This window comes from Panthera onca, chromosome B1 (assembly GCF_046562875.1).
Source record: "Panthera onca isolate mPanOnc1 chromosome B1, mPanOnc1 haplotype 2, whole genome shotgun sequence".
In the NCBI taxonomy this organism is placed as follows: domain Eukaryota; kingdom Metazoa; phylum Chordata; class Mammalia; order Carnivora; family Felidae; genus Panthera; species Panthera onca.
Window position 1 is genome coordinate 72,769,256 of NC_138342.1, and position 26,750 is coordinate 72,796,005.

The following is a 26,750-nucleotide window of genomic DNA, read 5'->3' on the forward strand; positions in this document are numbered from 1 at the left end:
CAGCAATTGAAAAGTATAAGTGAGGAAGCCAAATGACTTATGACTAATTCTTGGCAGAAACAGCAAGAGGGTAACAGATTACAGATAGATCACCTCAGCCCTAAACAGAAAAGTGTGCGTGATAATGGAGTCAAGGAAAGTGCCAACAGAAAACAAAAAAACAAAAAACAACAATAAAAAACCCTACCCTATCTTTATAGATAAACACAGAGAAATAACTGATTTCCCTTTTCTGTAGAAGTGTTCCTAGAATTGGCTGTTGTGATTAAAGCTGCCCTTGAAAAGGGGAAGCAATTAATTTAGGATTTTACAGGGAGTTAGGAATTCCAAGAGGCAGGAAAAATGAGCGTATAGGAAGACCAGTCAACAGGTCACAGGGGGCAATGTGAGAATTTTCACACTTCAGACTGTCATTTTTGCTGAAGTAGGAAGCGTATTTGTTCACTGTTAGAACTAATGCCCGAGACCTTAAAAGAGAATAATTCCTCCTTTTCCCTTTGTCACCATGCATTCTATTGGATCTGCTGTTAGTCCTCAAGTATTGATGGGGGGCTGGTTCTCTAGATGAAAACTAGAGATGAGGATGCTGGGCATTCCATGGTGGCAAAGCAGATAGAAATCCTGCCTTCACAGAACATGCAATTGGGCAATAAAAGACAAACCATAAACTCAGTAAATCAGTACATTCTAGACTAGAGGTTGATAGATACAATGGAAAAAATAAAACAGGGAGGGAGTGGGATGGAGAACTAGGTCTAATCTTAAAAATCGTGGTCAGGAGAGGCCTCTGGGAGGTGAGACATGAGCCCTGTGCATGTGGGGGATGAGGACTCCAGGGAGGAGAAACCGAGAGAGCAAGTGTTCTGAGGTGAAGCATTCCTGGCTTTGCGAAGGCACTGTAAGGAATCCAGCTGGTTAATGGGAAGGAAACCAGGAGGAGAGTACTTAGGAATGAGGTTGTAGAGCTGAGGGACTTGTGGCTGAATTGCACAGCCTATATGCTCTTTGGCTTTTAATTTGGGTGAAATGAGTGAAAATTTCCCCGTAAAAATGGAGACCTCAGATCTAAGATCTGAAATCCACTCCTAAGTCTCCATATCTTCTGCCACCTTGTTTTGTCCCTCATCATCCATCCTCACTGCCTCCAGATTACCTCTGTAACACCGGGCCACCACCAGGGGGCAGTGAGTGAGACACTTGCCTTCCATGCAAAAGTTAAAGGCAGCGCCAAAAATCTCCATAGTTACTGATTTTCCTTATGTTTCAGTCTCTGAAATGGCACAGTAAAACACTGGTATTGACCCTTGCTTCTTTTAAATTTTGGTATTTTGTTCATCATGGCTTTTTGGCGTTAGTGTTGATTTTTAGAAATACTGCATTAAATGTTATTTGATTAGATTTTTGGCATTCTTTCTCTTAAATAGTGTGTGCCTCACTCACCTCACCCTAGTCCCTGCTTCTATGCTGTCTCTTCTCCCTGTTTCTCCAGCGTCAGTCTAAACCAAGCGTCTGTAAACAGCTTCTGTAAAGGCCAGATAGGAAATATTTTAGGCTTTTCAGGCAATATAGTTGCTGTGACACTCTGCCATTGGAGCAGAAAAGCAGCCACAGGTAATGAGCAAACAAGTGTGTTCCAGTATGTTGGAGGTTATGGAGAAGACATGTTGCTACCTAATATCGTCTCCTTCTTCCTTGGTGACAGGAAGTTAACAACCCCTTTGGGGTTGTAAGGTGCTGCTAAAAATTACATTTTACAGCATCTCATGCTACTACTACAGCCAGGTGAAGTTTTGGTAAATCAGATGCATGCAGAAATGTGGTATGGGACTTGGGGAAGCAACCTCATTCCTCCTTTTAAGCTGCTTAGAATACAGCTGTGACAGCTACAACCCCGGCAGTCATCTTGGAACGTGAAGTGTAAATTCGGTTCTCTAATGAAGCAGATAGAAGGTGCGTGAGTTTCTGGAAAATAATGGAGCTGTCAGATGAGCCCCTGACTGCATACCTATGGGGCAGGGAGGAGAGCCAGAGGAAGAGAGAGCTAATCCCAAGCAGGCTCCATGCCCATTGGGGAGCCCAAGGCAGGGCTTGATCCCACAACACTAGGATCATGACCTGAGCCAAAATCAAGAGTCAGTTGCTCAACTGACTGAGCCACCCAAGCACCCCTTACCTCAGCGCTTTTTATGTGTGAGAGAAATAAACTTGTATTTAAACCATTACTCTGTATTTAAACTATTATTATTTGACAGCTTTTTTATATTCAGATGAAAATAATCCTAATTTACAGGTAAAGCTGCACTAGTTCACACAGGTTAACAAATTAAGTGAAACAGTGTTTCATATACAAATTTCAGGCAGCCCTCAATTTATTATTGGCTAACATGTTTTGAAGCCCCTGGCTTGAGTGGTAACCATTTCTAGGATTCAGAGGCACTTTTCCTCTTTCTTCCCAGTTCAGGACTATATTCTGGTGTTCTGAGATTGTTAACATTACAATGCAATGTGTTATGACAATTACAATAATAATATAACATGTGAGTACAGCATTTTGTTTTTTTTCTAAGTAATTTAAATACTAATATCTTCCAATGAGCATGGGAAAGAAAATCATTAAAATCCTTGTGAATAATTGTAAGACTACCTATAGAGAAGAGATGTCAACCATAAGTCAGCCAGCCATGAAAAATGGTTGCTACCATTAAAGAAAAAATAAAGAGGGGCGCCTGGGTGGCTCAGAGGGTTAAGTGGCCGACTTCAGCTCAGGTCATGATCTCAACAGTCTATGAGTTTGAGCCCCGCGTTGGGCGCTGTGCTGACAGCTTGGAGACTGGAGCCTGCTTCAGATTCTGTGTCTCCCTCTCTCTCTGCCCCTCTCCCATTCGCGCTCTCTCTGTCTTTCAAAAATGAATAAATGTTAAAAAAATTTTGTTTTAAGAAAAAATAAAGAGATCAAGTTGACTAATACTGCCATCTAGAGTTAGAAGTCAAAACTACCATTTCTTATCTATAAGCAGACAGGGTTGCCTAGGTGGCTCAGTCAGTTAAGCCTCTGACTCTTGACTTCAGCCCAGGTAATGATCTCATGGTTCAGTTCGTGAGTTCAAGCCCTGCATCAGGCTCCATGCTGGCAGTACAGAGTCTGCTTGGAATTCTCTCTCTTTGCCCCCCTCCACTCATGCACAAGCTCTCTCTCTCAAAATAAATAAATAAACTTAAAAAAAAAAAACTGTGTAAGGTTGAAACATCAGGGTTTGTGGAGGTCGTTTTTTTATTTTGGGTTTTTTTTTTTAAGTTTTTATTTAAATTCCAGTTAGTTAACATATAGTGTAATACTATTTTCACGTGTATAATATAATGATTCAACAATTCTATACAACACCCAGTGCTCATCACAAGTGGACATCTTTAACCCTCATCACCTATTTCACCCATTCCTCATGCCCACCTCCCCTTTGGTAACCATCAATTTGTTGTCTATAGTTAAGAGCCTATTTCTTGGTTTGCCTCTCTCTTTCTCTCTCATTTCCCCTTTATTTTGTTTCTTAAATTCCATACATAAGTGAAATCATATGGTATTTGTCTTTCTCTTATTTCACTTAGCGTAATACTCTCTAGCTCCATCCATGTCATTGCAAATGGCAAGATTTCATTCTTTTTTATGGCTGAGAAATATTCCCTTGCATATATATACACATCTTCCTTATTCATTTCATCAGGCAATGGACACTTGGGCTGTTTCCATACTTTGGCTACTGTAGATAATGCTGTGAACATAGGGGTGCATGTGTCCCTTTGAATTAGTATTTTTGTATTCTTTGGGGAAATACCTAGCAGGGAAATTGCTGGGTTATAAGGTAGTTCTATTTTTAACTTTTTGAGGAAACTCCATAGTGTTGTGCACGGTGGCTGCACCAGTTTGCATTCCCACCAAGAGTGTAAGAGGGTTTCCCTTTCTCCACCTCTTCACCAACACCTGTTATTTCTTGTCTTGTTCATGTGAGCCATTCTGATAGGTAAGTCAGTTTTTTCTCCCACTGACTTGTACCAGCTGTCCTAATTGTCTTGTCCACTTGACATCTGCCAGGGAGCTACCTGTCAGTAACTGGGGTGGCAGCTGGAGTGTAATCACAAACGGAGCTAATGTATAGAATGGGTTAGATTTTCCATTTGTCCAGTCTAAGGGCTGTCCTAGCTAAGCAGCACAGAGGATGGACACTGGACTCAGAAGCATCAAGGTTAAAGCAGAAGTGAGCCTAGGAAGAGGATGGCAGAGGAAAGCAATGGAATTGCAGTGACCCTTCTCAGGTGTCCTTCTTTCTGATCCTCAGGGATTGACGTCAGGGCTGTTTTCACCCCTCCTGACTGGTTTATTGTCTTTCCTCAGTCCCGTTTGCTTGTAAGGACCTTTTGAAGGTTCATTCTCTCATTCTCTTTGTAACATCCTTCTCACCTCACTTTGAGTAAGTGCTGTTTGGTAGAAAGGCAGTGGAGAAAGGAAGTATGATTTGAATCTGGGGTCTCCCATTTTTCTTACTATTTATCTTGGGCAAATCACTAAAATTTCCTGAGGCTTGGGTTATTATCTGTATGCAAGGACATATATGGACCTTATGGGGCGGTTGCAAAACTTACATGGGTATATCTACTGTGAGGGAAACTGGCATGTGGTAGGTAGTTAGGGAATGCTATTTTCTTTTGCTTCTCTCAATTCTCCTGTCTTCCAGAAATCGCTGTTAGGAAAAAAGAAAAATAGGTTATTGGTAGGAAAGGTTAGGTATAAATTATCTTCAAAGATTGATTTTAAACATATGATGACAGTCAATTTATATTGTTTTTCTGTTTTTTCACCTGGGTGTTCTCTCAGAAAGGGAAGCTCATTAGACACAATGATATGGTGGAAAGAAAAATCTTGGGCTATTCCACTCACTTATCTGTAATTTGAAACAAATCACTTTCACATCTCTGAGCCTAAATTCTTCATCTGTGACATAGGAACAGTGTTCCTTCCCATGCCTACCCACTCTGTGCTTCTGAGGACACATGAGGTAAAACAGCTGGAAGGATTTTGCAAAATGTAAATACTAATGTGAGTGACAATTATTATGTTTTGTGTACTCAGTAAAGATGAAATCTATTAACCACGGATTTTACTTAATTCAGCTGATAGTCACTGAGTGCCTTTTAAGTGCCAGGCACTATATTTCACATATATTATATAACAGACACTTTGCTAGGCTTTGGTGAGGCTACAAAGATGTTAAGGTCTTTCACAGAGTTGGTTGGGCAAAGATGGAATAATATAACCATATGGAGCGAAATTAATTTCAAGTTGGGGAGTGTGTGTATACTAAGGGCATCATTTGTTGTAGGAGCCTAGAAAGAGGAGTAACTGATATTATGGAGTCCAAGAAAGACTCCATAGAAAAGGCCTATCAGATGCACATATTTTCAAAAATTTTCCCCATAAGGGGGGAAAAGGAAATTCTAGACAGAAGATATATTATGAACAAAGGCATGGAATTGGAAAAAAGAAAGTAGGCAATTGGAAAAGGCAGGCTGTTCATTGTGAAAATAGTCCCTGTGTATGGGTGGGTATATGAGGGTGTGATGCCTGTAACTGTTGGTGAGATGCAGCTGGAAAGGTCAGTCACAAGCAGATTACACAGGGCCATAAATTATACACAAAGGATTTTGTACTTATTTTTCTGTAGCAATAGGCCTATTTAAAAAGCTAAGTAATATGATCAGACCTGTGTTTTCTGCATATAACTCTTAGGAGAATATATAAGATCAATTAGAGATGCCAGATATTAGAGATACAGACATGTGAGAGATCATTGCAAAAGAGCTGAGGAAGGGTAGGAGTGGTGGAGGTAGAAAATGGGTAGAAAATGAAATGTTGCTGATCTGAGCCCACATCCATCCTTCAGCAACTAATTGGTTCGGGAAGGATTTTGCAGTGGGGAGGGAATATGAGATGAATCGGGAGTTGTCTAGGTGGAATGGTTGTGAGGATGTGCCATCAACCTGAGGGGGGCACAAGAGGCGAGATCAGAGACCTTGAAGAGTGTGTTATAGTGGAAATTAAATAGGCTTTCTAGCCAAATTGACCAATGTTAATATCCTGTCACTCACATGCCAAAGTTACCAAAACATTGAGCCTGATTCCTTACCCACAAATGAGAATAATAATATCTATTTTACATGATTGATACACAATACGGAAAATACTTGTTGCTTATCTCCTTAGCGTCCGTTCCCCACTTCTTCCAGCAACGTGCCCAGCTTTCATTTTGGAATCTGCCTACTCCTCACTCTCAGACCAACTGCTTGGGTGAGGTTCCACCCCCATGTGGCCAACAAATCTGCCAAGTGACTGACTGATTCGATCTCCTGGCAGCCTTGATTGGCTCAGGGGGAGACATGTGAGAGCATCACACCTAAACACCACATTCTCCAAGGCTGTGAAGCAGAGAGTTGGATATAAAGATTAGAGTTGTCGGGAGGGAGAGAACTATAGTTACCATGTCTGGTCTGCTGTTAGTGTCTGATCAAGGATGTAGAAGTGGCTGCTTTTCAGTACAAAACCGAAACATGGAAATAAGAGAAGGCAGAGAATGGAGAGTAGATCCTGGGAGGCTCTAGGTGTCATTGAAATTAAAAGGCTGTTTATCACCCAAGTATCTCATGATCTATTTCAGGGCATAAGAATATCTTTTATTACACACAAGGCAATTCAGCTAGGGTTTGATGCCTACTAAGATGACAATTTAACCTCAAAAATTACTCCTACCTCTATATTATTAATGTTTTTGTTTGTTATTTTGTAGCAAGGAGGGAGTTTGGAAGTTCTTTGGAAAAATAAATGTGGTGTATGGTTAAAAATAAATAAATAAATAAATAAATAAATAAATAAATAAAGATTAGAGTTGTCAAAACTCTCTTGCTATCTCAAAGGAGCCGGAAGACAAAGTCCTCATAGCAGGAGATAGGGTGAAGAGGTACAGAGAAATGGAATCATTAGGACATTAAGCACTTGTTTTCTTTTTAGGATCTTATTTTTAAGTAATCTTACACCCAGTGTGGGGCTTGAACTCACAACCCCGAGATCAAAAGTCACATGCCAGCCAGTTTCCCTGACATTAAGCCCTTGTTGACAGTCTTTCCTGAAATCAGCCATGCTGATTGGACTTTTCAGTATGTGAATGTCAGAAAACTCTAAGTTAGGCAATCTGTGCAATAACAAGTACCTTCCAAAAACTCAGGGACTTACAACAATGAACACTGATTTTTCACTTATGCTACAAAGATTACCTGTAACTCTGCTAGGTTATGGTTTCTAATCTGGGACCCAGGATGATGAAGCTAATCTCGATCTGGAAAATCAACAGTTGTAATAGAGGGAAAAGAGAGTAGGTAAATAATTGTTGGCCCTTAAACCATCTGCCCAGAAGACACTCCATGCTGGCATGTCATTGGCCAGAACACATTCACATGCTCAAGCTTGATGCCATAGGGCAGAGAGGCAAATCAAATATTTTTGAATAAGCATAATGCAATCTACAGTAAATTTCTTTTGCTTCAATGAGCTTAGGTCATATTTTCTGTCACTTGCAACCAAAAGAATCTTAACTGAGAAAAACTGATGAAAGAACTAAAGTAGGTATTTTACATAAAATAGCCAACACATAGAGCGCCTGAGTGGCTCAGTCAGTTAAGCGTCTGACTCTTGATTTGGGCTCAGGACATGATCTCACCATTGGTGAATTTGTGCCCTGTGTCGGGCTCTGCGCTGACAGTGTGGAGCCTGCTTGGGATTCTCTCTTCCTTTCTCTGTGCCCTTCCCCTGCTCACTCTATCTCTCAAAATAAATAAATAAACTTTAAAAATAAATAAACAAATAAATAAAATAGCCAACACATGGTAAATATTCAATAAATGGAGCTACCATTTTCAAGTGCATGAGCACAGATGAACTGAGAGTTATCTAGTTATCTCTTTCTCAAGCAATAGAAGTATGATCGGTTTAAGTTGCATTGTATTTACTTATCTCACTAACTTTTATTGAGTTCTTTTTATGTGGCAGACACTGTGCTAGGTGATGGGGACACAATACATTTACATGTTAGCTCTCCAGATGATTGTTTTTTTAAGAAATACATTCAGGGTAGGTGCCTGGGTGGCTCAATAACTTCAGCTCAGGTGATAATCTCACGGTTCATGCATTCAAGTACCAAGTCAGGTTCCTCACTGACAGCTTGGAGCCTGCCTGGGATTCTCTCTCCCTCACTCTCTAACTCCTCCACCGCCACCACCGCCCCCCTTCCCTGCTTGTACATGTATTATGCACTCCCTCTCTCTCACTGTCAAAATAAATACATAAACTTAAAAAAGTAAAAATAAAAATAAAACAGTAATGCCAATGATGGCTAACATTGTCAGAGTCACCAACGACCTCTATTTTGCCAAACCTAAAGATCAATACTCAATCCATATCTTGCTCAACAAGCAATTGTCAAAGATGATCATTCCCTTGTTCGTCACCTGCTTGGTACATGCCACCCTTCCTGGTCTTCCTTCTAGGATCCATCCTCTGTTATAGGCTAGCCACATTCACCTCCCACTGAGTGATCTCAATCCCCCATCTGGCTTTAAGTATCCTTTCTACACTGAGACTCTCAATTTTATGACTCCACCCTGACTCCTCTGCACAACTCCAAAACAGTTAATCCTATTGCCTCCTTATATATCAAGCATCCCACAGTTAATACCAGACTGGACTCCTGACCCACCAGCCCCAAAGTGAAGCTTCACTCAGGCTTCCCCATGCCAAGAAAGGGAACTACCATTCACCCAGCTGTTCAGGCCAACCTTGGAATAATCCTCATCCCTTTCTTTTTTTCTCTCCTCCTTCTTCCAACCCATCAGCAAATCTGTGGACTCTTTCAAAACATCTTGAATGTGTTCATTTCTTCTCCCCTTCCTTCTAGGGTACTGCCTTAGTCCCAAGGGCATCCTTCCAACCTGGCCTCCTACAGCAGCCTCTCCTAACTGGCTTTTCTGCTTCCATTTTTGTTCTATTATATTCTACATGGCAGTCAGAAGGAATCTTTTAAAACTAAAGTCAGATCATGTCACTTCTCTCTTCAAGACCTTCCAACTGTGCTCTTTCTTCTAGGCTGCTGACATGCCATCCAGACTGAGAAAGACCCGGAAACTTTGGGGCCACGTGAGCCATGGCCACGGCTGCATCGGCAAGCACTGGAAGCACCCAGGAGGCCGGGATAATGCTGGCAGCATGCATCACCACAGGATCAACTTTGACAAATATCATCCAAGTCACTTTGGAAAAGTTGTGAGGCATTACCACTTAAAAAGGAACCAGAGCTTCTATCCAACTGTTAACCTTGATAAACTGTGGACCTTGGTCAGTGAGCAGACACAGGTAAATGCTGCCAAAAACAAGACTGGAGCTGCTCCTATCATTGATGTGGTGTGATCGGGCTACTACAAAGTATTGGGAAAGGGAAAGCTCCCTAAACAGCCTGTCATCGTGAAGGCCAAATTCTTCAGTAGAAGAGCTGAGGAGATTAAAGGCGTGGGGGGAGCCTGTGTCCTGGTAGCCTGAAGTCACATGGAGAGAGGTTCATTAAATACTAACAACTGTTTTTCTTTAAAAAAAACCAAAAAACAAAAAAACCTTCCAACTGCTCTCCTTCACCCTCTGCCATTAGATATGAACATGATTCATTCCCTCATGTCCCATGTCCCCTAAGCTCCCTACTCAAATGTCACTTCATCAGAGAAGTGTTCTCTGAAATCTTATCAAAAAATACAAGTTCCCGGGACGCCTGGGTGGCTCAGCTGGTTAAGCTTCTGACTCTTGATTTCGGCTCAGGTCATGATCTCATGGTTGTCACTTCAGGCCCTCCGAATCCCTAGTCAGGCTCCATACTGGCAGTGCAGAACCTGCTTGGGATTCTCTCTCCCCGCTGCCCCTCCCCCACTCATGCAGTCTCTCTCTTTCAAAATAAATAGACCTTAATAAAGAAATAAGTATTTAAAAAATACAACTTCCTTCTGACCCCACTATTACTTTACTGTTATATTTCTTCATGTTGTCACTTGACATTATACTATTTACCTGTTTATAAACAGAATGTTAGTACCATGAGGATTTTGCATTACCAGTGCCAAAAACAGCTTAGGAAATGCTTCAGATGCTTTTATTAAGCATCCTAGGCATTATTCTAACATTATGTATTATCTGTTAAATTACCCTAACATTAGGTTTGCTGTATTACTCTCCACATTCTCATTGCCGTGGTAGCTGAGGCACGGATTCCTTAGGCAACTTGCCCAAAATCACACAGCTCATAAATGACTTAGCTAGTATGTAAGTAAATCCAGAAGTTCTTCCTCTGGAGTCCCTCTCTGCTCCTCAGCACTCGAGGGTCACGTTTGATCCACAAAAGCCATTGGCCAGGGTGCTCGATGACTAAGGGTGCCAGGGCGGTGCTGCTGCGGGGTGGGGAGTCGGACTCCCTGATGTTATCAGACTCGGGCTGTTCCTCCTAGCCTCCAGGTGTCCGGCAAATCAGCACACAGCCTGTCACTAACCTTGGCAAGCCGGTCCAGGCTTAACGCACAGCCACTGGAGGCCGGGCGCGGGAGCGGGATGTACCTGTGCTGGGGCGCCAGCTCCAAAGGACCTCTGCGCCGGAGGCCTGCGGCCCGGGGCGGTCCCGAGCTTCGGCAGGCCGCCAGCGGGGAGCGCCACTCGCTGCTGCTGCTGAGCGACGGCGCTGTGCACTCATGCGGGGACAACAGCCGGGGCCAGCTGGGGCGGAGAGGCTTGCAGCGCGAGGAGCAGCCAAGTAAGTGCCCGGGGCAAAGGTGCGGGGCGCGGGGCCAGGCAGGGGATGCTGCTGGGAGTCCCGGGTCCCCTGGGCCTCCAGAGGCGGGGAAACGTTGCTCCACATCTTCGCGCGCAACTTCGTCAGTTTCGTTTTCCAGATGCGCGGTTGTTTTCGGTTTCCAGTTCATCTTCAAAGCGAAACTGACAGCGAAACTAACGGGACCGCGTTCCTTTAAAAAGAGACGTGGTACTTCCCACTAAGCCTTTCCATACTAGTCCTTGCCTGAGCGAATCTATCTGGGCTGATCAGAACGACTTTCCAAACTGGTTTATGGGCGGAACACCTCTAACTCTCAGAAATAGCCCACGGCGTCTTTTTTTTTTTTTTTTTTAAATAAAATACATAATAGCATTTTTACCATTACTGATCATTATAACACAGGAAAAGAAATTGCCTATAATTCCTATACCCAAAGACAACTACTAATATTTTGATGCATTTCTTTTTTCACTTTTTTCTATCATACATTTAATTTTATAAAAGCATGTCATTATATAGTTTTGTATACATAGTATTATGCAGCTCTGTAAATTGCGCTCTTATGAAACATATCATGAACATTGCCCTTTTATTATGATTTTTTTTAATGTTTATTTATTTTGAGAGAGACAGCTCGAGTGGGGGAGGGGAAGAGAGAGAGAGAGAGGAGAGAGAATCCCAAGCAGAGTCATCAGCACAGAGCCCCACGCGGGGCTCCATCTCACCAACCCTGAGATCATGGGCTGAGCTGAAATCCAGAGTTGGTGGCTCAACTGAGCCACCCAGGTCCCCCTTATTGTGTACTTTTGGAAAATACATTTTAAATTATTGCATAACATTCTAGGCTTTAACAGTGCAATTTAATTATTTTTCTTTGTTAGAAATTAGGTTTTTGTTTTTTTTTTCTCATTAGGGGTTTTTATAAATAATACTATGATTGCCATTATTTGACCATATTTCTGATTACTTACCTAGAATAATCCCAAGTGTTGTGTCTGGGAGGAAAAACTTCTCTACCCTATTAGTTCTTGTTCTGAAGGCCTACGAACTAAGCTGATAAAGACAGATTAACATGAGAAAAAGCATACAATTTTATTAATATTTTATGTGCACAGGAGTTCACAGAAAAGAAGGGAAACTCAAGAAGTGATTAGATTCAGGGACTTATATGCCATTTTAGCAAAGAAAAGGGGTTTTGGACTTTGAAGGATAATCAGTTGTGGGGAAGTGACTAGGAAATGTATGAGAGAGATTAATGAAAGAAAAGGGTTATTTTGGTAAGAGCTGTCTATACAGACTCATCTTAGTGCCAACTCTAATGATAAGAGTTACTCTTCTCTTCCTAGTATGGAAGAGGGGGTACATCTTTACAAGGAAATTTTATGCTCTGCTTTTAGGTGGATGAGGGGAGGGCAGAGAACTCTTCCTGCTTCTCTTGATTTTCAGTTGCCTTCAACTCCAAAAATTGCTCAAGTGGAATATTTTGGGATGGCATATCCCAATCCCTTTTAGGTGGAAATGAGGGGCAACATAATACTTGATGCCAAATTGTTGTCTAGGAATGTGGTACCAGTTTCAGCCTTCATGAGTGTATGAATCTTTGGGACTTTTTTTTTATTGCCCCATGGTTTGAAACTAAATAATTGAAAAGGATAAGATCACACAGGTTTAAAAAAAGAAAACTAAAGGCTCCTGGGTGGCTCAGTTAGTTAAGTATCCAACTCTTGATTTCGACACACATCATGATATCACAGTTCGTAAGATCAAGCCCCAAATCAGGACTCTGTGCTGGCATCATGGAGCCTTCTTGGGATTCTCTCTCTCTCCCTGTCTCTCTTCCCCTCCCCTTCTCTCTCTTTCTCTCTTTACCTCAAAATAAATGTGATATATTTAACTCAAAACCTCTAATAATTCAGAAACAAACACTTTGGAAAAAGCTTAGATTGACTGGTAGGGATCACACTACAAATGATTAGGTTTTCATTTGTGGGCACTTTTGGCTCATGAGAGGCATATTACTACTTTTTAAAAAAGATTTTATTTTTTAAAGTACTCTCTGCACCCAATGTGGGGCTCCAACCTACAACTCTGAGATCGAGAGTCACAAGCTCTACAGACTGAGCCAGCCAGGTGCTCCTACTGCATTCTTTGTGAGAGGATCTGGCTTCTGCCTCTCACATTCATGAGGCAGGCTCCCTGCCCATTTTCTCCTGAGCAAGGAATTCACTATTCTCACTGTTCAGGGCTAGGAAAGTCAGAAGAGGAGAGTGGAGGCAATCCCATCTTCCCTCTGTCTCCTTTTGTTTTGCTACCATCCTTATAGAGAAATGTTAAGTCAAGCATCGTAGTTCCTACAAGTTCCCTTTCTCCATGAAGCTCATCCTATTCTAGTCTATGCTATGCTATTCTATATTGAAAGCGAGAGGAGGGGTCAGAGGGAGAGAGAATCCCAAGCAGGCTCCATGCTCAGCGCAAAGCCTGACATGGGGCTCAATCTCATGACACTGGGATCATGATCTGAGCCAAAATCAAAAGTCAACTGACTTGAGTCACCGGGGTGCCCCTGAAGCTCATCCTTTTAAATAGTAACCATATTCCCATACAGACAGCGTAATACACATTGAGCTTTTTTCCTTCAAACTTTAGTGTGGATGTCAGGGCATGATCTAAAAGTCCATTGGAAAAGATGAGAAATCTGAGTGATCTTTCTGAGAAGTTTTATTTTGTTTTTGTTCCTGAAGAACCAATTCAGGCATTGGAAACTCTACGTGTTGAACTGGTGAGCTGTGGAAAGGAACACTCCCTTGCTGTCTGTTACAAAGGAAGGGTCTTCGCATGGGGAGCTGGTTCTGAAGGGCAGCTGGGAATTGGAGAATTTAAGGAAATAAATCTTATACCTCAGTAAGTATTTCCATTCATTCATTCATTCATTCAGTATTTTTGAGTTTCATGTGCTAGGCACCATGCAAGATGTCAGGGTACAAAGATACTATGGCAAAGTCCCTAACCTCAATGATTATAGTGTAGTGAGAGAAAAAACTCCTAACCCCAATTATTATTTAATTAGAGTCCTATGAAGAAGGGCAGGGTAAAATGAGAACATGTGACTCCTTGATCTTAATCTCATATATTGGAAATAACCGAGGGGACCCACTTGGTAAATAAATAAATATAAAATAAACATAACCTATAAATAAAAATAAAATATAAAGATTACTTTAAAGTAAAAACATTGAACAGAAGATGCAGAAAGAAATCTTATTGGAAATTCCCTTCTGACTAAAGCAAAGACTCCTTGAAAAAAACAGCTGCCATTCACAGCTTGGAGGGAGTTTCTTATGAATTCAGATGCTGTGAAGACAGACTGCCCAAACAACACAAAAAAAACCCTATGAAACCTTCCATACTCTCCTGCTGAAGCCTTGAAAACCTCCTTTTTGCTATACTGATATATATATATATATATATATATATATATATATATATATATATGGTGATTCCACAAATTTTCCATTACTGGCAGCTCCCATCTGTACATATAAATAAATTTTGTCTTTTCTCCTTTCAGTTATTGTCAGTTGTCAGTTAATTTGCATGCCCCCTATCACTGGATCCAAACCAGAAGAGGAAACTTTTACTTATGGAAAAGTAGTAAGATGATGGGATAAGGGGGAGGAATCATATCCTCATAAACAGCTTCCTAGGACAAATGATATGACAAGCAGTCTGAATTGTACATTCATGAATTACATGTGTAAGAATTTTAAAAAGCATGATTTTTAATACTAGGAGGTTACTTTTCGTTACCTCTTCTGGTTTTGAATTGTATGAGTGCTGTGGCTTTGGAGAACAAGCATTGAACTTTGAATGAAAAGACGAAGGTTTGAGTCTAGTTCTACAACATGATACCTATAACATGATTCCCTAGAGCAAACTAGAACTCTGACCACTACTAGATGCAACCATATGAAATTGCTGGTAGTTACCTTTTTGATCCACAAAAATGGCAATGTAATAGGATTCAACCTAGTGATTTATTTATCAAATAGGGCTTAAATCAGGTGATGTAAATAACAGTGTTCTATAAATTTTAAAGCCCTGTGTCATATGTGCATGAAGAAATTTATTTTTCTTTTAAGGCAATAAATATAGAATAAAAGTTAGTACATTATATACTGCATTAAAAGTCCAATAAAAATCACTTGTGTATTATAACTGTTTAGATTCTGCTCTGTACCTTTATGCTTGTTGATGTCATGTTAAAAACACTTAGAGGGCTTTGGCTTAAAGGTACTACAGAAATGTAAGAAAATAAATTATTTCTAGGGAAAATATGCCCAGGTTGCCAACAATCCTGAAAATGATGAACGCATGAATGTTGAATGTTGGTTTGACAGCAGTTTTAAGCAAGTAATTCTTTATAATTTCTAAAGATTATACACCAATCAGGAAAACCACCATTACTGTGGTGTTTCTGATTATTACCAAACAGCCCTATATATCTGCAGTCATCAAGAGAACTATTCTATTGTAAAAAAACATTAAAGTAGCCCAACTCATAAAAAAAGAAAAGAAAGCTATTTCCCTAAACCAAATGTATTACCTGGGATCATTTTACATATCTGTAGTTCACTTGGTGAGCCACTCTAAAGAAGGATTAATAGATTTTTGTATCATTTTTACTACAGGAAGATAAAAACTCTGACTGGGATAAAAATTATACAAGTTTCCTGTGGAAACTACCACTCTCTGGCATTATCAGAAGGTAAAAATGGCTTTTTGGATCTTCTAAGTATCATTACAAAGTAATTTGTTTTTAATATGAATGATACCTGTTGATTTTTAATGCAGTGGGACTAATTTTAATGCATTTAGAAGTTTTTAACTTTTTAGATTTCATAAGCTCTATTGTTCTTCATTGTTTTTTCAATTGTCTTTGTTCTTATTATACTCTAAATAGTGACTCATTCATATCGATGCTATAAAGGGTCATCTCTGTTCTCATGACCTGATCTGACTCTCTCAGAATTTAGTAGTGGTTTTATTTCCAGAACTTTGCCCTTTGTGCTGAATGGCTGTATACACCGGCAGACTCAAATACACTAAGGCCTATTTGTTTTTTTGACTTACATCAAAGAAAGAAAAGTCAAAATGTCAATGTGGTGGCTGGGTGGCTCAGTCAGTTAAGAATCTGACTCGACCTCAGCACAGGTCTTGATCTCAGGGTTGTGAGCTCAAGCCCCACGTTGGGCTCTGTGCTGGATTTTACCTACCTAAAAAGAAAAGAAAGAAAAGTTAAGGTATCAAAATCATGACTATATTTTTTCTACTAACATCCCCCATCCTTTGCCCATCATCATTCAGAATTTTTCAATGGAGAGTGTTGCAGAGGAAAAACTTTTCTTCCAGCCTCTTAAGTTTAGCACCTGGTAGCCTGCAAATTTATGTGACAAAAGACAGATTAACAAGACAAAAGGCACGAGTTTTATTAATATTTTCATGCATGGAAGTTCACAAAAAAGAAGTGAAACTCAAGAAGTCATTAGACTTGGGGACTTATATACCATTTTAACAAAGGAAAGATTTGGGCTTTGCAGGATGATCAATTGTAGGGAAGTGACTTGGAAATATGTGGAAATAATGGAAGATAAGAGTTATTTTATTAAGGGTTATTTATGAAGACTCATGTTGATGCAGACTTTCCATCTCTGGTGATGAGTCACTGCCCATCCCTGGTGCAGGAAAGGACACCTTCACAAAGGGAAATATATACATTGCTTTTGGGTGGATAAGAGGAGGGGCAGAGAACTTTTCCTGCATAGATTGATTCTCAATTGCCTTCAGCTCAAGATAACCCTTATGCCAAAATGACATATTTTGGGGTGGCATATTCTGATTGCCTTCAAGAGACATTTAACATTTGTATGTCCTTCAGGTGATAACTTATGCATAATTGCAGCTGTGCCACAAGGGCTATGAACAGCCAACGTTTATTTCCTGGTTGCCTTCTGTCGCACCAGCTATTTTGTGAAATGCTTTACATGTATAATCTCATTCAGTCACTTAACAAACACTGAATCTGGGCATTATTTGTATTCTCATTTTAGAAATGAAGAAATTTGGACTCAGACTTTCAGCAATTTGCCTAAGGTCACACACTAACAGATAGTGAGATTTGAACTTAACCATTGGACCACACAGGCCATGAGACCGTACTATAATCCTGTGGCTATTGTATAATTCCTTCCTGCCATTTCCAGCTATTTGATCTAGGGCAAGTTATTTAACTTGACTCTCGATTTTCTCATCTGTAGGAGTACTGATGTCTACCTTACAGGCTGTTCAGAAGATTCAGTGAAACAAGACATACAATATATCCTGCACAGTCCAAAGCAGATAGTAGGGGTACAATAAATATTAGTCTCTTTTCCTTCCATACTTTTCTTCTTCTTAATTATTGAAATAGTTTGAATTATTTCCTCAGGGTATTGATTTGTCTTTACATTGGTCTGGATTGTGAAGGTTGTGTGAAGCCTGGGTACCCAGTACATTTGCTATGGTGAACTGTGAGTTCTCATAGACCTTAAATGTGGGTTTGACATTCTGCATTGTGCCCTCAGAAATACTTTTCAGTGGTAGAACTAGCTTTAGAAGAGTTTAAAAAAGAAAAAATTAGATGTAATAACATAAACATCTGAGACACCTTGGCAGTTTCCTGGGTAGACAATGAAACATTAGAAGATCTTGACTTTTGACCTCATGTAAATTATCCACCTCTGGTCAAATTCAACATAAAATGTTGTTGGTTGTTTTCTCCCATCCAGTCATTCCACAAATGTTTGTTAAGTGCCTATAATGTTTCCAGCAAAGAGGATATAGCAGTGAACAAACCTAAGACTGTGCTTTCATGGAGTTTATATTATGGGGGTATGTAGGGGAAGTGAGCCTTAAACACATAGACAAATAATTATGTCATATAACAGAGACAAGGGTGTGGGGGAAAAAAATGAGGCCAGGTAAGGGAATGGGAGCAAGTACTCAAGTGGAGGAAAGGGGTCTTTCTCTTTTATAAAGGATGTCACGGAAGCTATTTCTTACAAGGTGAGCAGACACCAAAAGAAGGGGAGGAGGGAGACAAGATGCTAAGGCCATGATCCAAAGGAATGATCCAGATGTAAAGGCCATGAGGTTGTGGCATACTCAACAGGGAACAGCAGGGGCTCTGGAAAGGTATGAGCAAGGGGGAAATGAAGTCTGAGATGTGTCATGGGGAATCCTGGTGACCTGGCGCTTGTGAGCTGTGGTGAGAATTGTCCTTTTATTGAGTGAGACAGAAAATCCCTAAAGGGTTCAGTCTGACTTATTTTTTTAAAAGACCACTCTGGCTACCCTTTGGAGAAAAGACAAACATGGATTCAGGGAGCCCAGTGAGGTGTTATTGTAATCTTCCAGGAGAAAAGTGATGGTGGCTTGGTGGCTAAGTGGTAACAGTGGGGAGGTGAGAAGTGGTCAGATTCCAGATACATTTTAAAGATAGAGACTTTAGCAAATTTGCTAGGTAGAAGGGTGTAAAAGAAAGAAAGGAGATGAGCATGACTCCCAAGATTTCTAGTCTGAGCAACTGAAAGAACACAGTTGCCCTTGACTGGGAGGGAGAAGAGGAGTGGATGTTGTTGGAAGGGACTTTTGAAGGTGTTCTTGACCATCTTCCTTGCCTTTAGTCAGAATACTCTAACCTCTTTTGTCCCTATTTAAGTATTAAAGATCTTTAGAATTAGGGTGGTAGTTTCTACTCGAATTTGGTATTCCAATATTTTTACAATTTTGAATTTCTCTTCTTTATTTTTGTAGATGGCCAAGTGTTTTCATGGGGAAGTAACAGCCATGGGCAGCTGGGCCTGGGGAAAGAGCTCCCCTCCCAAGCCAGCCCACAGAGGGTGAGGTCCCTGGATGGCATCCCCCTGGCTCAGGTGGCTGCAGGCGGGGCCCACAGCTTTGCCCTGTCTCTCTCTGGGACTTCATTTGGCTGGGGAAGCAACAATGCAGGGCAGCTGGCCTTCTTCGGGAGTAATGTTCCAGGTAACAAGATAATCTTGTTCTTGCAGTAAATCATTCTTTCTTTCCAGTTGGAAGACCAGCTCTGCAAAGGGTACTCTCAATGATTAGAGCAGTGATTCCCAGGCTCTGGAGTATATTAGAATCACCTGGGGTGCCATCTTCATTTTTGATTGCCACTATAATATATTACCAGAAACTTGTGGCTTGAAACAACATAGATTTCTTATCTTATAGTTCTGGTAGTCAGAAGTCTTATGCAGGTCTCAGTGGGCTAAAAAAAAGTGTCAGCAGCTTTGGGACAACCAGGTGTGGGGTGGGGATGGACCTTGCATTATTTTCTTGCTTTTTTCCCCCTCTAGAGTTCATTTACATTCCTTGACTCATAGCCCCCTTCTTCAAAGCCAGCAATGGCTGGTTAAGTCTTCCTCAAGTCACTCTGACAGTGACTCTCCTACCTCCCTCTTCCTCAGTCAAAGGAGGAATTTGTAATTACATTGGGCCCACACAGATAATCCAGGCTAACCTCCCTATTTTAAGGTCAACAGTTTAGCAACTTTAATTCCATCTGCTTCCTTAACTCCTCTTTGCAGTATAACCTAACATATTCACAGCCTCTGGGGAAAGGACACGGACATCTTCCAAAGCCCCTTATTTTTTCTACTGCAAGAGCATTGAAAAATCCCAGTGCCCACCCCCTCCAAACAAGTTGCAGTGTCCAAGTTAGACCCTATACCAAGTAAATCAGAATGTCTGGGGATGGAAACCAGGCATCGGTCATTGTTAAAGATTCCACAGGTTATTCCAATGTGCAGTCAAGTTTTAGAATCACTGGATTAGAAGATGCTAGCTGGAGAAAAACCAGTTCCTGGCAACCCTTAAACTCACTGTGAAGTCTTCCCCATGAACCCTTTCCTCCTCTGTTCAGTTCTTTACATTCAGCTAACATAGTTGGTGCCTGTTAAGTTCCAGTACTTACATCTCGTTTCATTTAACTCTGCCAACATGAAATAAGTCTTATTTTCTCAATTATTATTGCATATTTGCAGAACACCTACCATGTGACAGAAATGAATATAACATAATGGCAATATTACTGGGAATAAAGGTCTTAAAACTTAGCTTTGTAGGAGAATAGTGTTAGGTGTTATAGAAGATCAAATTTTCCAGAAATAAATGCTAAAGGACTGCTTTTCTTTCTTTTCCAAAGCAGGGCTTTCCCTCTATTTTATAATACTTCTGAGTGTTCATTTTAAAAATTATGTTAACTAATTACAAGATGATAAAAATATTAAAAGATGTAAAAACTCATGGATTCTGAGGCTGTTTCTTAGACTCTAGACATTGTACTTTCTTTCAACAGTGCAAAGCTACAAGCCTCGTTCAGTTAGTGCGCTGAAAACTCTCGGTGTGGTTTATATCAGCTGTGGTCATGAGCACACTGCAGTGCTTACCCAGGTAATCTAAAATGTTTTGCTATTTTTGGCAAATGAGAAATATTACCACAAGGTACAGGTATTGGCTGTTGTTAAAAGCCATATGCGTATCAGTATCTCAACTATATCCATTCAATGTACAAATATCTAAAGAGGAGAAATTAGCCAAATATAAACCATGAAAGTTTCAAGATTCTCTAACAAAAGCTAACTTCAGCTTTAGGAAATATTTTTAGATACCCGCTGAGTTAGATTAATATAGGAGAGAATCCTTTTAGCAATGATTCATTCATAATGTAGTTCTACAGGTGAAAATTATTATAGAAGAGATGAAGTAATTTTTACAGATTTCAATAACCCAAATTATAGACTAGAACCTACTTTGTTCCATTTCTTGCTTGGCAAAATTATGAGCCTGCTTTGTAAATGTTTGCTTCCTCTTGTTATACTGGCCAAATAGTATATTCCAAGGGGGTGGATTCTCTCCATAGCCATAAGGAATAGACTTGAAAACTATTTGTGTGGTTGAAATGATTATTTAAAAACTAAATACCTAAAATAATTTGTATTACTTGTTTTAACTTTAAAAAAAATTTTTTTTTAACATTTATTTATTTTTGAGACAGAGAGAGAGAGAGAGCATGAACAGGGGAGGGTCAGAGAAAGAGGGAGACACAGAATCTGAAACAGGCTCCAGGCTCTGAGCTGTCAACACAGAGCCCGATGCAGGGCTCGAACCCACAGACTGCGAGATCATGGCCTGAGCCAAAGTCAGACGCTTAACCAACTGAGCCACCCAGGTGCCCCGGTATTATTTGTTTAAAAGCGTGTTTGGATTATATTATTCTTAGTGGACAGGAGAAAGCTAGAGTTGTTTTAATCAAGAGTCATCTTTGGTTGCACCTGTGTGGCTCAGTTGGTTGAGCCTCCAGACTCTTGGTTTCAGCTCAGGTCCCCATCTCTTAGTTTGTGGGATAGAGCCCTACGTCAGGCTCCACGCTGATAGCACGGAGCCTGCTTGGGATTCTCTCTCTCCCCATCTGTCTCTCTGCCCGTCCCCAACTCACACTCATTTTCTCTCTCTCTCTTTCTCAAAATAAATAAACAAAACTTTAAAAAAAAAATCATTTTTTGAGGGGCCCCTGGCTGGCTCAGTCAGAAGAGCATACAACTCTTGATAGTGGGGTTGTGAGTTCGACCCCAAGGTTGGGTGTAGAGATTACTAAAAAAAATAAATACACTTTAAAAAAATCATCTTTTGAGAAAAGATTATTTTCAGAGAAATGTTCAAATAAATAAAGCAACCCTCTATTTAAATGTGTTATTCTTGAGCCATCCATTGATTCTACAATGAAAGCCAACGGTTTTTCATGTTTAATGAGTTAACTTACATACACTCTTAGAAATAATAAATATAAAACCCTTCATATAGTACTCTCATATAATTCTCTGATGATACTTATCTTTAAGTTTCTAGTTACTTTTTGAAATATGAAATTAGTTTGATTCCTTCTATTCCTTCTTTTTTAAACAGAATGGGAAAGTGTTCACATTTGGAGACAATAGCTGTGGACAGCTGGGACACAGCCCCACTGCTGAGAAGACAGGTCCACAACTCATGGAAGGAATTGAAGGCCTAGTTTCACAGATAGACTGCGGAAGGTAATAGGCTAGTTTTTTGTTTGTTTGTTTTTAGTGTGAGTAGAATGTGTTATATTTTATGATTTAGAAATGACTCCTCAGCAATGTTTCAAAACTTAAAACACAAAATATGTAACTACTATTTTTCTAGATCATTTTCCTTTCTGAAAATTTACTTCTTTTAAATATAGTTTAAGTTTTCTATTTTTTCTTCTTTATTCCAGACATTTCATTTATTTAATAAGAATTTATTGGAAGTCTACTGTGTATAGACCACCTTATTAGGTGCTGAAGGTTGGCAAGAGGGTTTAAAATAAAAACAGTGGTACTTGCCTACTTGAGTTGATAAAGCAAAATTAAAGTATTCTCACACAAATAGAAGATAATACATATTTACATATGCATTCAGAGTTTTGCATAACCTAATTATGAGGACACTGAATATTATCTACCCAATTTATAAATAACAAAGCTTACATTTATTTAAAAAAAAATTTTTTTAACGTTTTTATTTATTTTTGAGACAGAGAGACAGAGCATGAGCAGGGGAGGGGCAGAGAGAGAGAGAGGGAGACACAGAATCCGAAGCAGGTTCCAGGCTCTGATCTGTCAGCACAGAGCCCGACGCGGGGCTTGTACTCACAGACCAAGAGATCATGGCCTGAGCTGAAGTCGGAGGCTCAACCGACTGAGCCACCCAGGAGCCCTACAAAGCTTACATTTAAAACACAAATGAAGGAGAACCTGGGTGGCTCAGTTAAGCATCTGACTGGCTCAGGTCATGATCTCTCGGTCCATGTGTTCAACCCCCACATCAAGCTCTGTGCTTGACAGCTCAGGGCCTGGAGCCTGCTTTGGATTCTGTGTCTCCCTCTCGATCTCCCCCTCCTCAACTCACACTCTATCTTTCTCTCTCTCTTAAAAGTAAATAAACATTTAAAAAAATAATAAAACAAATGATAGGGGCATCTGGGTGGCTCAGGTCAAGATCTCACAGTTTGTGAGTTCCAGCCCTGCATCAGGCTCTTGGACTCTCAGCTGTCAGCAAGGTGTCTGCTTCAGATTCTCTGTCCTCTCTCTCTCTCTCCCTCCCCCGCTGGTGTGCATGCACCAACAAGGCTCTCTCTCTCTCAAAAATAAACCTTAAAAAATAATAAAAATAAAAAAATAAAACACAAATGACAGAAACCATAGTAAAGACTTATCAATAATATTCTATCTTTAAGGTTACTAAAAAGTTAATATTCGGGGAGGGCTTCTGGGAAGATGGCAGCGTAGGAGGACACTGGGCTCACCACGTCCTGCTGATCAGATTCCACCCACACCTGCCTAAATAACCCAGAATATCGCCAGAAGACTAGCAGAACGGATTCTCTGGAGCCAAGCCTAGACAAGAGGCCTATGGAAGAGGGTAGGAAGGGCAGAGAGGCCGTGCGCACAACCCAGACAGGCGGGAGGGAGCTGGGGCAGAGGCGCAGCCCATCTGCCAAGTAGAGGCCCTGAGTCTGGCTGGCAAAAGCAGAGGGGCCGGCTGGAGTGTGTTCTGACAGCAAGCAGGACTTAACATCTGGAGGGTTATAAGTTAACAGATCTTCTCGGTGAGCGGGAGGGCTGGAGGACAACGGGAAGGAGAGTTGTTGAGCCCCGGACAACAGAGCGCAGCTTGGCGGGGAACAAAGGTGCTCGCCAGCGCCATCTCCGTTGCCCATCCCCCAGCCGAAACCACAAAGGGAACCAGTTCCTGTCAGGGAACTTGCTTGCACTGCGCAAACACCCAACGCTGTGCTTCTGCGGATCCATCGGACCCATCCCGGCGGGTCTGACTCCCTCCCAGTGCCACAGGGCCCCTCCCGAAGCGGATCTCCGAAGGAGAAGAGAGCTGAGCCTGCCCCTCCCGCCCCTGTGCACCTTGCCGATCCACCCCAGCTAATATGCCAGATCCCCAGCACCACAAGCCCGGCAGTGTGCAAGTAGCCCAGATGGGCCACGCCACCCCACAGTGAATCCTGCCCCTAGGAGAGGGGAAGAGAAGGTACACACCAGTCTGTGGTCCCAGCGGTGGGCTGGGGGCAGACATCAGGTCTGACTGCGGCCCTGCCCACCAAAGCAAGTTATTCCAGACAGCACAGGGGAAGTGCCCTGCAGTTCCCCACCACTCCAGGTACTATCCAAGATGATGAAACGGAAGAATTCCCCTCAAAAAAACGTCCAGGAAATAATGACAGCTAACGAACTGATCAAAAATGATTTAAACAATATAACAGTAAGTGAATTTAGAATAATAGTCATAAAATTAATCGCTGGGCTTGAAAACAGTATAAAGGATAGCAGAGAATCTATTGCTACAGAGATCAAGGGACTAAGGAACAGCCAGGAGGAGCTAAAAAATGCTATTAATGAGCTGCAAAATAAAATGGAGATGACCACAGCTTGGATTGAAGAGGCAGATGAGAGAATAGGTGAACTAGAAGATAAAATTATGGAAAAAGAGGAAGCTGAGAAGAAGAGAGATAAAAAAAATCCAGGAGTATGAGGGGAAAATTAGAGAACTAAGTGATGCACTAAAGAGAAATAATCTATGCATAATTGGTATTCCAGAGGAGGAAGAGAGAGGGAAAGGTGCTGAAGGTGTACTTGAAGAAATAATAGCTGAGAACTTCCCGGATCTGGGGAAGGAAAAAGGCATTGAAATCCAAGAGGCACAGAGAACTCCCTTCAGACGTAACTTGAATTGATCTTCTGCATGACATATCATAGTGAAACTGGCAAAATACAAGGATAAAAAGAAAATTCTGAAACAGATAGGTTTAAACGTGCTCTAACATATAAAGGGAGATCGATAAGACTAGTGATGGATCTCTCTACTGAAACTTGGCAGGCCAGAAAGGAATGGCAGGAAATCTTCAATGTGATGAACAGAAAAAAATATGCAGCCGAGAATCCTCTACCCAGCAAATATGTCATTTAGAATAGAAGGAGAGATAAACGTCTTCCCAAACAAAAACTGAAGGAATTTGTCACCACTAAACCAGCCCTACAAGAGATCCTAAGGGGGATCCTGTGAGACAAAGTACCAGAGACATCGCTACAAGCATGAAACCTACAGACATCACAATGACTCAAACCCATATCTTTCTATAATAACACTGAATGTAAATGGACTAAATGCACCAACCAAAAGACATAGGTATCAGAATGGATAAAAAAAACAAGACCCATCTATTTGCTGTCTACAAGAGACTCATTTTAGACCTGAGGACACCTTCAGATTGAAAGTGAGGGGATGGAGAACTATTTATCATGCTATTCGAAGTCAAAAGAAAGCTGGAGTAGCCATACTTATATCAGACAAACTAGACTTTAAATTAAAGGCTGTAACAAGAGATAAAGAAGGGCATTGTATAATAATTGCAGGGTCTATCCATCAAGAAGAACTAACAATTATAAATGTCTGTGCATCGAATACGGGAGCCCCCAAATATATAAAACAATTACAAACAAAAGCAACCTTATTGACAAGAATGTGGTAACTGCAGGGGACTTTAATACCCCACTTACAACAATGGATAGATCATCTAGACACATGGTCAATAAAGAAACAAAGGCCCTGAATAATACATTGGATCAGATGGACTTGACAGATATATTTAGAACTCTGCATCCCAAAGCAACAGAATATACTTTCTTCTCGAGTGCACATGGAACATTCTCCAAGATAGATCACATACTGGGTCACAAAACAGCCCTTCATAAGTATACAAGAATTGAGATCATACCATGCATACTTTCGGACCACAATGCTATGAAGCTTGAAATCAACCACAGGAAAGAGTCTGGAAAACCTCCAAAAGCATGGAGGTTAAAGACCACCCTACTAAAGAATGAATGGGTCAACCAGGCAATTAGAGCAGAAATTAAAAAATATATGGAAACAAACGAAAATGAAAATACAACAATCCAAATGCTTTGGGATGCAACGAAGGCAGTCCTGAGAGGAAAATACATTGCAGTCCAGGTCTATCTCAAGAAACAAGAAAAATCCCAAATACAAAATCTAACAGCACACCTAAAGGAAATAGAAGCAGAGCAGCAAAGACACCCCCAAACCCAGCAGAAGAAGAGAAATAATAAAGATCAGAGCAGAAATAAACAATATAGAATCTAAAAAAACTATAGAGCAGATCAATGAAACCAAGAGTTGGTTTTTTTTTTTTTTATTTTTTTTTTTTATTTTTTTTTTATTTTTTTTTTTATTTTTTATTTTTTTTTAATTTTTTTTTAAATTTTTTCCCAACGTTTTTTATTTATTTTTGGGACAGAGAGAGACAGAGCATGAACGGGGGAGGGGCAGAGAGAGAGGGAGACACAGAATTGGAAACAGGCTCCAGGCTCCGAGCCATCAGCCCAGAGCCTGACGCGGGGCTCGAACTCACGGACCGCGAGATCGTGACCTGGCTGAAGTCGGACGCTTAACCGACTGCGCCACCCAGGCGCCCCAAGAGTTGGTTTTTTGAAAAAATAAACAAAATTGATAAACCTCTAGCCAGGCTTCTCAAAAAGAAAAGGGAGATGACCCAAATAGATAAAATCATGAATGAAAATGGAATTACAACCAATCCCTCAGAAATACAAACAATTATCAGGGAATACTATGAAAAATTATATGCCAACAAATTGGACAACTTGGAAGAAATGGACAAATTCCTAAACACCCACA

At 40.7% G+C, this 26,750-nt stretch overlaps 2 protein-coding genes across 3 annotated transcripts in view; both read left to right on the top strand.

The window, feature by feature from the left end:
* Positions 1-10,012, top strand: part of LOC132692318 (uncharacterized) — a 62,009-nt gene extending 51,997 nt beyond the window's left edge. Inside the window, exon 4 of the mRNA XM_078445920.2 lies at positions 9,182-10,012. Within this exon, the coding sequence (XP_078302046.2) occupies positions 9,182-9,206 (25 nt within the window). The 3' untranslated portion in view covers positions 9,207-10,012. The remainder of the gene's footprint in view (positions 1-9,181) is intronic.
* A 549-nt stretch (positions 10,013-10,561) lies between these two features.
* Positions 10,562-26,750, top strand: part of HERC6 (HECT and RLD domain containing E3 ubiquitin protein ligase family member 6) — a 61,744-nt gene continuing 45,555 nt past the window's right edge. For both annotated transcript variants that reach the window (XM_078445917.2, XM_078445918.2), the window contains exons 1-6: positions 10,562-10,880; positions 13,643-13,802; positions 15,590-15,666; positions 18,753-18,980; positions 20,320-20,414; positions 21,927-22,054. In XM_078445917.2, coding sequence (XP_078302043.2) covers positions 10,682-10,880; positions 13,643-13,802; positions 15,590-15,666; positions 18,753-18,980; positions 20,320-20,414; positions 21,927-22,054 — 887 coding nt within the window. In that variant the 5' untranslated portion in view covers positions 10,562-10,681. The remainder of the gene's footprint in view (positions 10,881-13,642; positions 13,803-15,589; positions 15,667-18,752; positions 18,981-20,319; positions 20,415-21,926; positions 22,055-26,750) is intronic.